The following is a 14,374-nucleotide window of genomic DNA, read 5'->3' on the forward strand; positions in this document are numbered from 1 at the left end:
CAGCTCCACTCCTAGACGTACTTTGTTTTTCAACCGTGGTGTCGAGTGAGCGAGGGAGGGAGCGAGAGAGAGAGAGAGAGAGAGAGAGAGAGAGTAGAGAGCAAGTGATAGAGAAAGAGAGGGAGAGAGAGAGGGAGAGAGAGAGAGAGAGAGCATCATTTACACAGTCATCCACACCAAGCAGAGCCTGCAGCTCAGCCTCCTCCTCCTCCCTCCTCCCTCCTCCTCTCTCTCCCTCCATCCTCTTCCCCCAGCCACTGCTCACGCTGCCAAACATTTTATGTGTTTATTTAGTCATGCCTGACTTTATCGAATTTGAAAAACATGCCAGTCACGGGTACATTTCCCCCCCACCCCACCCCCCTCCATCCATCCTCCACCCCCTTGCCCAGCTACCAATACCAACACCAACCCCCCAATCTTTCTCTCCTCTCCCTCTCTCTGGTTTGAAACTCCACTGTCCAGGTCGGACCTCAGGAGCAGCTTGAGCCACTGTCTTTGGGGACATTTCACTTCTAAATGAAGTTTTATTCCCTGGCTTCACCCCCGCATCCCCCCCACCCTCCCTGGGGAAAGGGGAGAAAGAGGACTGGAGCATAATTCCAGCCAACAGAGTGTTGACTCTAAGATGGATTATTTCTGCTTGAAATCAGAGGCCGTGTGCTGCTGGATAATGTAGTGCTCCCGTTTTTTTCCCCGGCAGTGTTCTAATGATGAAGATTTGACGGGCAGGAAAATGCAAGAGGAACAGAGACTTGTTCCACCAGGCGAGGAACTAGCGGCTGAGGGAAATCCCAACACACTTGCCTTTATAATCCCAAAGTCAGGATTTACGGTTGTTTTGTTTTTGCTCTTATTTAACAGTCCGGCGTGGCTCAGTGGGTAGAACATGTCACTAACACTTGCCAGGATTAGGGGGGGGGGGGGGTGATTCCCAATTGGACCATCCATGCAAAAAAAAAAAAAAAAAGTATGCTCTTATGGTGCTGTAAGGTGCTTAGGATAAAAGCATCCACCCAAATGGCATATAATATCATATATTCTACAAAATGGATAGAAACCTATTTTCTGTTGCGCTCTTTCCTTGAGATTTAAATTACTCTACCCTAGATGGGATCAGGGGTGTTGAGGAGAAGGAACATGAAAAGTTTGCACCCAGTGGTAAAAAATGTGAGCTAGTATCTGCAAGGTTGCTGGTTCAAATCCCCAGTCCAGCTGAGAGAATGAGCAATACTCTCCCCTCTCTCAGCAACTACTGTTGAGGTGCCGTTGAGCAAGGCTTGTAACCCCCAATTGCTTCCAAGTGTGTATGTGTGTTAACTGTGTGAGTGTGAAACAGTGCTGAAAAAGAGGATTTGTGCTCAGAAAAGCCCTTACCTAGATAAATACGGGTTAGCGAATGGTTCTTGAAGGGGGGATGCGCTGCTAAGATGTGGTGTTACTGATGACATGGTGTGTTCTGCACAGCTGATCAACAAGCAATACAAATCGCAATATTATATATATAGACTCCTGCAATTTCCAAAACACAAGAGGCTGCAATTTTTGTCCGAGTGAAAGCTGTTTCAGGCAGCTGTTCTCTGTTGGTGCTCTGCAGAGTCCCTGATCTACATATTAAGTTGCACATTTGAAAAAATCTTGCTTTATATTCTGACTAAATCCTGAGCATTAACATCTCATTTTTCACAAGTTGCATTTTTTTTCAAACACTAGAAAACAGCTATGCCCACACACTGCAAAATAGCCATCTTAACAAGCTATTTAATGTAGTACAGAGTTTGAAAATCATATTTTATTTAAAAATCAAGAATTTTCCAGGGTCAAGTGACAATATCTCCAAACAAGGCAGATAAAACAACTCATATCAATTGAAGATTAAATAACTTGTCGAGGTGGAGATTTTTTTCAGTGTATGTACTGCAGTTCATAACACAACTGCAATGTTCAGCAAAAGAATCCCAATTCGATTTTCCTCAGTATCATGCAACTCTAATACAGAAGACACTGTACTTTCTTTCCCGCACTCTGGGCTGGCGGATAGGAAGACATGTAGCAGGATTTCAGCTTCTTAGCCGGAGAGGTAGGGTGGGATTTTTTTTACCGGTGTTGCAGAGGAAGAGGAACTGTAAGACAAATACAACTCCTGAGCTGTGAAGCCGAGGTTAAGATGAAAAGGTGCTGATGTAGTTTTGTCAAACACGCAGTTTTGAAACCCTCAATAAGGATTTTGTGCCAAATTTCCGTTGTAGTAGTATCAGAATTGTCAATTGGGAGAAATGGCTCGGTAAAATGCAGGGCAGGACTTGGTGTATTACGGTGTAAAAAGACATCCAAATATTCAGGAATCTGTATGTTGTATGTAATGGAAAATTCAAGTCTTTTCTACTGTATCGTCTATTGTTTTCCTTGAAGCTAACGAAGACAGAGGAGATAGAAACCAGACGAAGCCTGAGGGCTAAAAAGACGCTGCTGAGACGTTCCCCTCCCTGACTCCACCTCCGGTTTTCATCATGCAGCCTGTTCATTGTCTCTTTAGGATTCTCCTGATAAAGCTGTCTGTCTCAATAATTCATTTTATTATTGAATTTAGTCATGAAATCATATATTTCTGAAAATAAGCGAAGATATTCTGCCAGTTGCCCTTCTTTCCAATGCAGTTTCACTCATTTGAAGAATATTTCAAGTGAAGTGACATATCTTGGAACAAGTGATCGGCCTAAATTCATGATATTGTCACTTGTTTCAAGAGAATTCTTTAAGTTCCACATGTGTTGGAAACAGGTGAAATTAGCTCTACCCAGTGGAAAATATATTTTACACTTGTTTTAAGAAAAATGAGACTCACTTTAAGGATGAAGGACTTTTTGGGGATTTTTCCTGAAGGCTGTCCAGAATTTTACTCACTCATAATCAATAGCTCGCAGGACAATCCAATAGTTTCTGTAATGTGCCAGTTGTGTTAAGAATATTGATACATAAATTCACCACAGGCAGCAGGAAAGCTCCATGCAATATATTTACCAGTGAGTTCACTCAAAACAGTCGTGATTACTAAATATGTAGCAATGCAAAAACACTGTAAATGATTTGTGTGGGATTATTACAATGCCCTTCGTGTTCCTTGTCATTAGAAGACCTTTCAGCTCTTAATGAGGCTGGACAAGGGGAGAATACAGATGAATGCATCTTTCATATTTTGAATATAAACTGCATTTTACATTTACATTTGAAGGACTTTGCAGATGCGCTTATGCAGAGCAACTTGCAGTGAGTGCAACAGTAGAATTTGCTTAAATTCCTAGATTACCAACATTAGAAGCAACCAACTGTAATGGGTGGAAGGGTCAAAGCCAAATCAGTAGACAGTAGACATAACAAATACTCCCGTGCCCTTAGAATGGTTATGTATTATAGAGAATGTTTATGTTTATGTGAAGAAATTAGAGCTAGATAGCAAAAGTAAAGTATTCAATCCTTCATTTGAACATTTAATCTGTTCCTGCCTCCTCCAAGGCTTTTAACAGACAGTTGTATAGTAACATGTTTAGAAGATGATCTTCATCAAGAATATAGAAGTCCTTCTCTAGCATTTTATTGTCTGTTATGCTTTTAAGAACTGGTATCTCTTCTTAATTTTGCATCACATTTTCTTTCATCCCTCAGTTTTATGATCTTGCATTTAACTGATAACTTCATGTCATTAAGAGTTAGTGTTTTTGTTCATGTGTTTGTTGAGAGTCCAGTATGATTTCTGAGGTTCGACTGGTTTTTGAATCTTGGTCCTTAATGGGGTCAGCAATGCCTTCTTGATTATAGCTTATTGTTTGTTAATATGTTTATTTTAATTTGCTTAGAACAGTTTGTAACTTTGTTAAGAAAAGTGCCATATAAATCTAGTTAAAGTGTAATGAAAATACAGTTTTCGCAGTAGTAGTAGTATAACTAGTTTTAATACTACAAGAAGTACAACTATTCTTGTTACTATTAGGGTTAGTAGTTGTAGTAGCAGCAGTAGTAGTTGCAGGAGTAGTAGCAGTAGTAGTAGTAGTATTGTTATATTAGTCTCAGTAGTAGTAGTATTTAATAATGCCACCCTCGTCTCTCCCAGCTATTGGACATCATTAAGTACATTGTCTTCCCTCCAGTTCGTTTCACATTTTCTCTCTGTCTATATTTAGCAGCTCCGCCCTCTGTCTTGTCTCCCTGCAGCTATCGGCCGGACGCTGATCCCCCGTTACTTCAGCACGGTGTTCGAGGGGGGGGTGACCGAGCTCCACTACATCCTCAAACACTCCAAGGAGTCCTTCCACAACTCCTGCATCACGGTGGACTGTGATCAGTGCACCATGGTCACCCAGCACGGGAAGCCAATGTTTACAAAGGTAACACCTGACCCCAGAGCTGTCCCACCATGAATAATTGATCACAAGGTATGATAATGGACCGGGCGAGGCGTTTAACTGGTTAAAGATCAAATCCATTTTCACCCTTTGATTTTTTTTTTTTTGCTCCTTTCGTTTTGTCCACCCAGCGTGTTCAAGCCTTGCTGTCAAAGATGAGAATCCCTGTTTTAACAGTGACAGTCTGTGAATTTACTTGCTTGCTTAAATTTGCTTTGAATTCTGTAGGAGTAGGAGGATTTCTGGAGGAATGGATGTTTCCCATTTTTGACAATCAAGCTTTATTTATATTGCAACTTTTGCAACAAGATTGCAATACAATGTAGTTACAGTAACATCAAGGCAACTTAAAGAAACACTAATAAATAAGAAAATTACAACAGAAGGTGTACACTCAAAAAAACGATTCAAGCCCTTCTTAGATGTGACACATTTAAATATTGTTTGCTTTATTTAAATATATCTATTTAATAGATATGCATTTATATTTAATGGATGTAACATAAAATGTATTCATAGTTTCACCTATGAGATTCATTAACTCAAAATAAATGAGTTCTCTTCGGGGGACCGCCCTTTGCGCATGTGCGAGACCACGCCCTCTCGTCCTCGTTTTTGCGCCCTCCATTTTCTACTTCTGGCTGCAACGAGATTGGTGCGGTGGTGAGACACTTGCAGGTGGAAGTCTATGCCTTGGTAAGTATTCGTTTTTTTGGTAGTAGTTTAGAATGTACCTTGCTGTCAAATAACGTGCATTCCGTAACGTTGACCCAAATATTTGCAACAGCCGTGATAACGTTAAGCGAGGCGAATTTTGCTAGGTTTTCAGTAAAGTCGGAGTTGGCGGGCTAACCGTAGCTGGCTAGCTAAAGTTAGCTAAGCCAACGTTAGCTGGCTAGCTAACCTTGGATAGTCTCTCCCCCTCACTCACACGCGGGCACCTGACACACACACACACACACACTGTTGCCACTGTTGACTTTCTCGCTAGACTTAGCGTCTTTTCAGACCCTCTTAGCGACTGTATTTCTGTACAGAAGCCTTTTTGCGCGCTCCCAGATGATTGGCACTGACGTCGGGGAGCGCACGGACCCGCGCATTGCAAGCACCAGCTTCAGAACAGTGACAGACAATTCAGTTAAGCTCAGCAGGGACAATTAACGCTTTTTAACTTCTCTTTTGTGATTTTTGTGCGTGAGTGAATAAGGTGAGAATCTGCTCATGTTTCTTCAACTGTAGAGCAAGTTTATTTTCTGTTTAACATGCCTTTGCGTATTTTCCAGTTTGTGTTCGTAAAATTATTGCTGTGTCAGGAGCTTAAATGGCGTCTCTCCCTGTCCTCTCGCGCCGTGCGCACGCAGGCAGGAGTTACTGTGGTTATGGCAATCTCTGAACCCATCGTCTATCGTCGTCAGATAGTCAGAGATTGTGGTTATGGGGACACTTTGTGTCTCTGTTGCTCTGAAACTTTATCGAGAGAGGAAGAGCAGACGCGCCCACTGTGCCCGGGATAGGATTATCATTACCGTATTTCCTCAAACAGTGACCGGGGCCTTTATTTACCTCAACTGCAGAAGGTAACAGGCCATTATTTGAAGCAGGCTTGTATTAGAGGCAGGCCTTTATTTCTAATTCCCTCTGTATTGATAAGTATAATTTGTCATATTTTAGTATGATGCCTCGTTTGCCCTGTTAAAGTTATTGCGTTACGCTGTTAATACAAACTCAACACTTCCGCTTTGACTTTGGCTGCAACACACATACACGTGCAATGACTGAAATTGGACAATAAGCTTTAGATGAGTAATCCAGAACAACAAGGTGTTGAAAATAGAATGATTATTGTTGAATTTATTAAATTAAAGCGATGGAAATATACATTATACTTAGTTGGCATGCACATAATATGACAGCCACCGGGAGTTTGTCCACCCTTGTTTTTTCCCTGGCCATTATTCGAGACCCGGCTTTTATTTGACTACTGGTTTTTATTTGAGGAAATACGGTATGTCCCTGTGCTGTTTAACACAAATAAAAACTGGCCTGATCCAATTCAAACAATGTCATTACCACAGAGATATATATGTTCTTTGGTAATTACAGTGGAACCTATAGGCTCAATTCAAGAACAACACAAATACCTAGCATAATAATAGTGTAATAATATAGTATTATTGTATAAATATATTATTGTATAACACATTTTGCTTGTGTTTATGTATTGAGACACATTTCTATTCACATTCTCTAATTTAAATCCAAAATGATGCAAACACAAAGATGAAATAAAGATTATTATTATTATTAATTGTATTGTTAATTAAGATGATTATTTGATATTTTATTAAAATAGCGGAGTAAAATTTATTTGACATGCTTTAATGATTTGATCTCCATTATATGTAGCTTCAGTGTTGCTGTAAAATGATTGCTAGTCCATTCTAAATGTTAACGTTTTATCTGTTTTCATTGGCGAGTGCACTAATGCAATTTTGACTTGTCGGTGAATTTTCCAGTATTCCAGCACAAGTATTTGTTTGTTGTAGTAGTTTAGAATGTACCTTGCTGTCAAATAATGTGCACTCACACCTCTAATATATGTATCTCATCTTTTGCAGTTTTGCAGTTTGATCAGCATTACCAAGCTACAACCTTCAAGTGATAGTAAGTAATAGGCTACTTGCTCAATCAATGCTGGCACAAGCTGATCTGTATCATTGCCATTTGTTCAATGTGATATGTGCTAATTCTCTTTATTCTCATTTTTAGGATAATGAATGTGGCAGTGCAAAGACTGCAGTTTGGAACTAGCTAGCAGGTATTTGTTGCTGCAACATCTTTGGCATTTTATACTCATGGGCAATTTAGGGGCAGTTATCGCTATCCATGTCCATACACAGATTGCCTGTGTACGTTTAATATATGGTAGGGCTGCATGATATATCATTTCAGCATCGTCATGGCGATGTGTGCATGCGCAATAGTCACATCGCAGGACGTGCGATGTCAAGTAAGGCAAATTAACTCAAACGCGTCATGCTACAACTTTTTTGCTGCTTGATACAAAAGGAAAACTCGCACGGTTCTCATTTCCCAAAGCCAGTAGAAGTATCTACATTCCAGTGTCATGTGTGCTCATGCAGAGAAATGGCGAGGAGAGAGGAGAGGAGAATGCAGAGTTCTTGTGGATCACCACCAAGCCACTGCAATCAAAGTTCATGTCACAGCTGGACCATTTCTCAGACAAGCTGATACAGATCTTCAAGAGCAAAGGAGGAGTGAAGGGGCAAAGGATCAAGGACGTCCTGGCGATCAAAGATTTGGTTAGTAGAAATGCATAGAACATCCTTTTTACTGTATTGGGGTGGTTATTGTAAGATTTTCTTGTCCATAGCTGCTCATTTAAACACATTTGAACACATAAATGGTAAATGGCCTGCTTATATAGCGCGTTTATCCAAAGTGCTTTACAGTGTTTGCATTTCATTCACCCACTCACACACCAACGGCTGTGTAAACCATGCAAGGCAACTACCAGCTTGTTGGGGGCATTAAGGGGTCAGGTGTCCTGCTCAGGGACACCTCGACAGATCCTCTGGTCTTCAGACAACCTGCTTTCCTCCCTGTGCCACTGTCGCACCCACATTTGGCTAAATTTTGTCTTGATTTGTCGCCCCTGCTTTAGTGTGACAACATCAACACCAGGAGGGAGTGCATCCTGAGAAGCCTTGTCATCTACCTCAATGAAGATCCAGACTCTTTCTTCAAGGAATATCTGGTAAGTTTATCACAATATGTTTCCCATGAAGCGTCGAACAGTGTTACCCACAGTTATTTCTCCCATGGCACACTATTATGGAATCAGATGAGTCTCATTATTAATGAAAGCGCACAGAAAGATTCACAAATGTATTTTGTGATTTATATATAAATGACACTCTCCACAAAAATATTTTTCAATGCACACAAAAATATTGTATATATGTGTATATGAATGTAAAAAAAATCCACATAAAAAAAGAAGGTTCATAAATGTTTTTCTGATGCACACACAAATATTTCTTGCTTTAAATATATGTAATAGAAATCCGCAAATATATGTATTTAAAAGTATTTGCAATTTTCATCAAAAACATATTTGGATGTTGTTACATTTATATACAGACTGTTGAACCAGCATTTATAAACTGCTTGTCATTTGTGACTGTTCGTTCTCTCTTCGTGTTCTAAGTCATAATTGTAGACTGCAGATGTAACGCTGTGATCACATTAAATCACACCTTCGAGTCTACGCTCATGTGATTGGCTGAAAAGGAAGGAGACATCTGATAGGCTACAGATAATTCCCTTTTGAAAAAAAATGCATTTGTGAATGGAGCCGCGGCAGGGGAGTCTCAAAACATCCACACACACAAATGCAGTGAAGTTCACAAATGACAAGCAGTTTGTAAATGCAGGTTCCAACAGTCTGTATATAAATGTAACAACATCCAAATATGTTTCTGATGAAAATTGCAAAACTTTTAAATACATATATTTGTGGATTTCTATTACGTTTATTTAAAACGAGAAATATTTGTGATCTAAGAATGCTTATTTATATTTTTGTATATAGTTTTCTGTTTGTGGTGTTCAGCATTTTACTTCACACAAGTGTTCTGTGTTTGTGTTGTTGTTCAGGCCTCCGCCACTGAGGATGCAGAGAGGGACATCGGAGTCATGGGGATTTACACGATCCGAAGAGATGGGGAGCCAGAGGACGTGGGAATTGTGATCGAAGGCATTAAAGTCCTGACCAACGTAGGCAGTGTCATTGATCTAAGCTTTCCAGACAACCTCAAGTACACCTTCAAGTTTTTCCAGAAGGTCATAATGAATTTGGATGGGCATAAGCTGAATGCAAATATACAGCAGCTGAAAATCAAGTTGTTTGCATGAGAGGTGAACACCAGGTGACATCTTCAAGTTTCCTTATCACATCTTTTGGGAGTTGTTTTTGTTTTGTTTGTTCACTTTCATCTTCTGCCCAGTCAACGACCAACAACAATCGATGACCTCATGGATGTTTTCCTTGTTCTGACATTTTGAAAGAATTGACTAAGCTGCACAGAGGCAGGCCAGGGGCTGTAATTTGCTGAACTTTTACATATGACTGCAAGCTTCTGTTTAAATATAATGATGAATGTATGATATGCAGCCATGGGGAGTGGAGCAACTTACTGCAATTGCTCCTCCCTTACGAACTAATGGTTGATGGGGGTTTAAGATTGGAATTCCATGGGCTCGGACGAGTGTTTACACATGGAAAGTTTGCCCACTTCACCTCCCCATCCTAATTCCTTGAGTGTGACTCTACCCTCCACCCTTCTCAAGCTGCCGTTCATCTCTAGTGTCAACTGGCGTATCCATTTTTCTCCTCCCTGTAGCCCGATTGCATGACTCAACTCAGGTTGAAATGGACCTAAACACGACTCAACACACTGTGTGATTTCCTTTGATTGTGAATGGCCAGAACTCTCTTCATGCTGCAAGTCACATTTTCATAGATTAAGTTACATTTAAATGACTATGGGTATCCTTGTTAGTTATAATCAGACTCTTGGTCTGTGAATGTTGTGATTTTTTATTTTATTTTTTTGTTGCCCAAAAGTGGTCCACGCTACCTGTTTCTGTTAGCACCTATGATAATACACCAAAGGCTATTCTTCAGTGTAAATGAGTAATTGCAAAACTGTGTCCTTGTTTGAACTGACCATCTTGTACTACAGGGAAAGAAAACAAAGCTGTACCGCTCTTGAGAAACCAAAGTAGTGGGAATTTTGCATTTGCCATATTGGTTGTACATGCCAATTGCAGGAATTTCTTTTCTGCTTTTGTGTGTGTGTGTGTATTCAAGTATTGATGTTGTTGAATTGAGGATTACTGTCATCGACCTCATTGATGATTTCCATTTTGATGTTTTCTTGGTTCTAACATTTAAAAACAGTGTAACCTGCACTGTGTCGATCATGTTGGTTTTTTTGTTTTCATTTCCTGCTCAGTCTGTTTCTGTTATCTTTAAAACAAAAAAGAAATGCAGGCACACTAGTCATGGGTGGTCGGTTTTGACCATGCTGAACTTATCTGAACATTTTCAATAAAAACACCACAACCAGGTTTTGTCTCATGTGTGTCATAATGGGGGATCAAATGAAAAAGAATTTTACCTTATTTAATTTCCAATTAATTATATTCGTTTGAGTTGGACAAACATAAATCAATTTCATCTAGTTAATGTAATTATTTTATTTTTGCTGTATTTGATAAAAATTAGTTGGACTAACTCAATTCAATTATATTAGTTTGAGTTGGACAAACCCAAATCAATTTCATCTAGTTAATGTAATTATTTTATTTTAGCTGTATTTGATAAAAATGAGTTGGACTTACTCAATTAAATTATATTGCATGGATGTACTTAGTTTGAGTTGGGGCTACATATATTTATTGGATGGAAATCCTGCCCACAATTTAATTGAGTTCATCCAATGAGTTATTTTTTTGAGTGTAAGAGCTCAATTACAACATAAAACACAATTATTACTTGGCTACTAAGGCTTCATGTAAAATGATAAGTCTTCAAAATGTCCCTCCATGACTTTTCCTAAACCCTAGTTTCCTAGTTTCTGCACAAATCAGTGTTGTTAGATTTTATAAATCATGCAATGAAAAGGTGGATATAATCATATTTACCCTCCTCAGTTATCAGCTTGTTGGCCTTCTCGTAGACCCCCAAAATCCACCGGCATTTCTCATTTATCATGTCTGTCAAAGATGTGGACAGATTTTGAAGCCCTCAGCTCCTCTGGCAGGCTGAAGCTATAGGAGACATGAAAGAGACTGTTGAAGAGTAGAGTTAAGTTTATTTGCCCATACAGTATAAATGACACACAGAAAGAAGCGAGAAGAGAAGACGAAATACAAATTGTGCAGGTGAGATAACCCAAAACCTGGAACCAAGGTCTTCTGAAAACACAAAAGCAAGAAAGCTAGAAAGAGAGGAGGGGAAGAAAAAGAAAAAAATAATCTTTAAGGTCATCTGTTTTTTTGTCTTTGGGGGAGAGTATCTCCTGTGCCAGTGTGAATATCTGCTTCACCAGAGCCTGATCCAGATGGCTAGCTGACTCGGAGAGTTCTTCTGCTGACTCTCTAAATGAATGTGAGTCCAGGCACCTTGTCAGCGCCCAGCAGCCGAGCTAAAGGGATTCCATGTTCTCTGTACCATGAACCCTGAGCTGCAGCACCGCACCGGATTGTTCTGACATTAAACAGCTATACGCCCTCTTGTTTTCACCACTTGAAAGTATACGCACTCCCTCTTCTGTCTGTCTGTGTGTGTGTGTGTGTGTGCGTGTGACGGTACAGTGTCCGAAATTAACTTTTCCGCTCACCTGCCGAGGGCTAGTATAAACTAAAAAAGAATTTCAATTAAAAAAAAAAAAATCAGGGGATTGCACTCAGAAATTAATCTTAATGCATTTATAGCAAAAAAAAAGCAGCAGCAGCAGCAGGGGAACAAATCACACACAAACAACAGGAAACAGTGTTTTGCAGTAAATGCGTTAAGATTAATTTTTGAGTGAGATTCCCTGATTTTTTTTCATTGATGTTTGATGGATCCAGCACCAAGTTAAACTGAAATACTTGCCAAGAATAGTTGTTACCGTCCAAAATAATTTATATACATTTTTCATAGAGATACGTCACCCTACCTGTTCTCAAAGCCATTTTGTGTATAAAATCAGGTGCTGTATATTAATTTAACACTTGTCCATTCACTTATAGAATGGATCAAGTTTGTAATTCATTGTAAACTTAAAAAGTTGCCGGCCAGTGTATTTATATCTGCCAAAGACATATTTTATAGGCATTTGGCGCTTGGCGGGTGTTAATTTCAGACTCTGTGTGTGTGTGTGTGTGTCTGTGTGTGTGTACATGTCAGTGTGTGTGTGTGTTTTTGTGTTTGTGAGGAGGTTCAGGGGGTCATATCACGGTTTCTGTATATTTGGAGGGGGATGGTTTTTCTACATGTAACGGATGGGTGGGGGTTGGGGTGTGTGTGTGTGTGTGTGTGTGTTGGCGGCGGGGGGGGGGGGGGGTTAGTAAAGGTCCTATCTATCTCCCTAGACCATTCTACAATCTTAACCCACGCTGGCCTTTATGTGTTATCATATCAACCTTAATGAGAATGAATATCAAATTTTTTTTTTGGCTTGGTAAACGAGGCTTCCCCAAAAAAAACAACAACAACAACAACAACAACAAAAAAACCTATGAGTGTCTGATATTAACGGTACAGAACAGTCCAGACCCGGTCAACAGCAAGCTAAATTTGATGCTCGCAGCGCTGCTCTCTTTTCATCTTCACCTAAATTGGATGAGAAGAATTAATTCATTAGAAAAAAAAAAAAGAGAGAGAGCGAGAGAGAGAGACAGAGAGAGAGAGCGAGAGAGAGAAAAAAAGAATTCCAATAAGTGAGCGTGTTCTCCCAGCGCTCCGAGCAGCAGCAGCAAGCCTGCAGCTCTGGAGGCCGGAATCTCAATCAGCTCTGCCTCGCTCGCTCGCTCGCCTCGCTCTCCTCAACCCCCCCCCCCCCCCCACCCCACCCCCCCCCACCTCACCCCCACTTCCCTCCACCACCACCCCCCTCCTCTTCTCTCTCATCCCCCTGCCTCGCTCGCTCTCCCCTCTCCCCTCGCTCTCTACTCCACCACTCTCTCTCATCCCCCCCCCCCCCCCTTCGTCTCGTTACACCCCCTCCGACACACACACACACACACACACACACACACACACACACCCGCATCCTTCATCCCTGGAGAAATCATCCCCAGCTCCCCACTCGCTCGCTCTCTCGCTCTCTCTCTCAGCCTGTATCTCTCTCTCTTTCTCTGTCTCACTTTCTCTCCCTGCCTGTCTCTCTCTCTCTGTTTCTCTGTCTGACTCTATCTCTCTTTCACTCTTTGCCTGTATCTCTCTCTCTCTCTCTCTCTCTTCTCTGTCTCTCTGCCTCTCTCGCTCACTCTCTCTTTCTCTTTGCCTGTTTCTAGCTCTCTCTGTCTATCTCTCTCTCTCTCTCTGTCTGTCTGTCTGTCTCTCTCTCTCTCTCTCTCTCTCTGCAGGCCATGGTCCTGTTGGGAGTCCCCTGGGTGCTACTCAGTAACGAATGGGCGGGGCTAGCGTGGGGCTAAGGGTGGGCGGAGCTAACCAGGTGCTAGGGGGTGATGTGGGCGGGACTTTCAGGGTGCTAAGGAGGCAGCGGGCCCGGCTTTCGCAAGGTGCTAGGTGTTGACGAGGTGGCAGAGGGTGTCGATTTGACCAAAAGCCCCCCCTCCTCCTCCTCCTCACCCCGACCGGAGCCTCACGGTATCCCAGCACCTCTATTCACTACCCAGCAGGCCTTGCTTCACCTGGTCAGTGTGTGTTAGCTCGGAGGGCACGGCCCTTGTTACTGGCGCCCAGTTGGGGTTTCGGCATGCAGGGAGGCGAGGAAAGAGCAAGAGGAGAGTTCATGACACCGTGATCCCACTTCTACTGAATTCAATTCCCTGAGCGAATTCTTTGAGAAATTTACCAGTGGATCTGTTATCAACAGTTTCTCTGTGCTTTGTTAACATGATTGTCGGTGAATTTGAGGCATGTTTGAATTGTCACTCTACCCCTACTTTGGTTAAAATTACAGCAATCAACCATTATTTATGTTACAATTACAGTAATCCGCCCTTATTAGTCGTAGTGCATGTTTAAATCACACTAGTCTACCCTAATTGGATGGCATGTTAAATTACAGTGGTCTATCCTTACTTATATTCAAATTACAGGTGTCTACTGTTATACATGTTTAAAATATAGTCTACACTACACTAACAATCCCTTATTATGTTGCAGTGTCTTAATACTACACTGTCTACCTGGTAACACTTTACAATAAGGG

General features: G+C 41.1%; 1 protein-coding gene across 3 annotated transcripts in view; it reads left to right on the forward strand.

The window, feature by feature from the left end:
• Nucleotides 1-14,374, forward strand: part of ldb2a (LIM domain binding 2a) — an 85,809-nt gene that overhangs the window by 47,640 nt on the left and 23,795 nt on the right. For all 3 annotated transcript variants that reach the window (XM_071542576.1, XM_071542578.1, XM_071542577.1), the window contains exon 3: nucleotides 4,210-4,382. In XM_071542576.1, coding sequence (XP_071398677.1) covers nucleotides 4,210-4,382 — 173 coding nt within the window. The remainder of the gene's footprint in view (nucleotides 1-4,209; nucleotides 4,383-14,374) is intronic.

This window comes from Centroberyx affinis, unplaced genomic scaffold, assembly GCF_046629955.1.
Source record: "Centroberyx affinis isolate AG114_WGS23_722 - 3 ecotype Tasmania unplaced genomic scaffold, CSIRO-AGI_Caff_v1 ptg004126l_1, whole genome shotgun sequence".
Lineage (NCBI taxonomy): Eukaryota > Metazoa > Chordata > Actinopteri > Beryciformes > Berycidae > Centroberyx > Centroberyx affinis.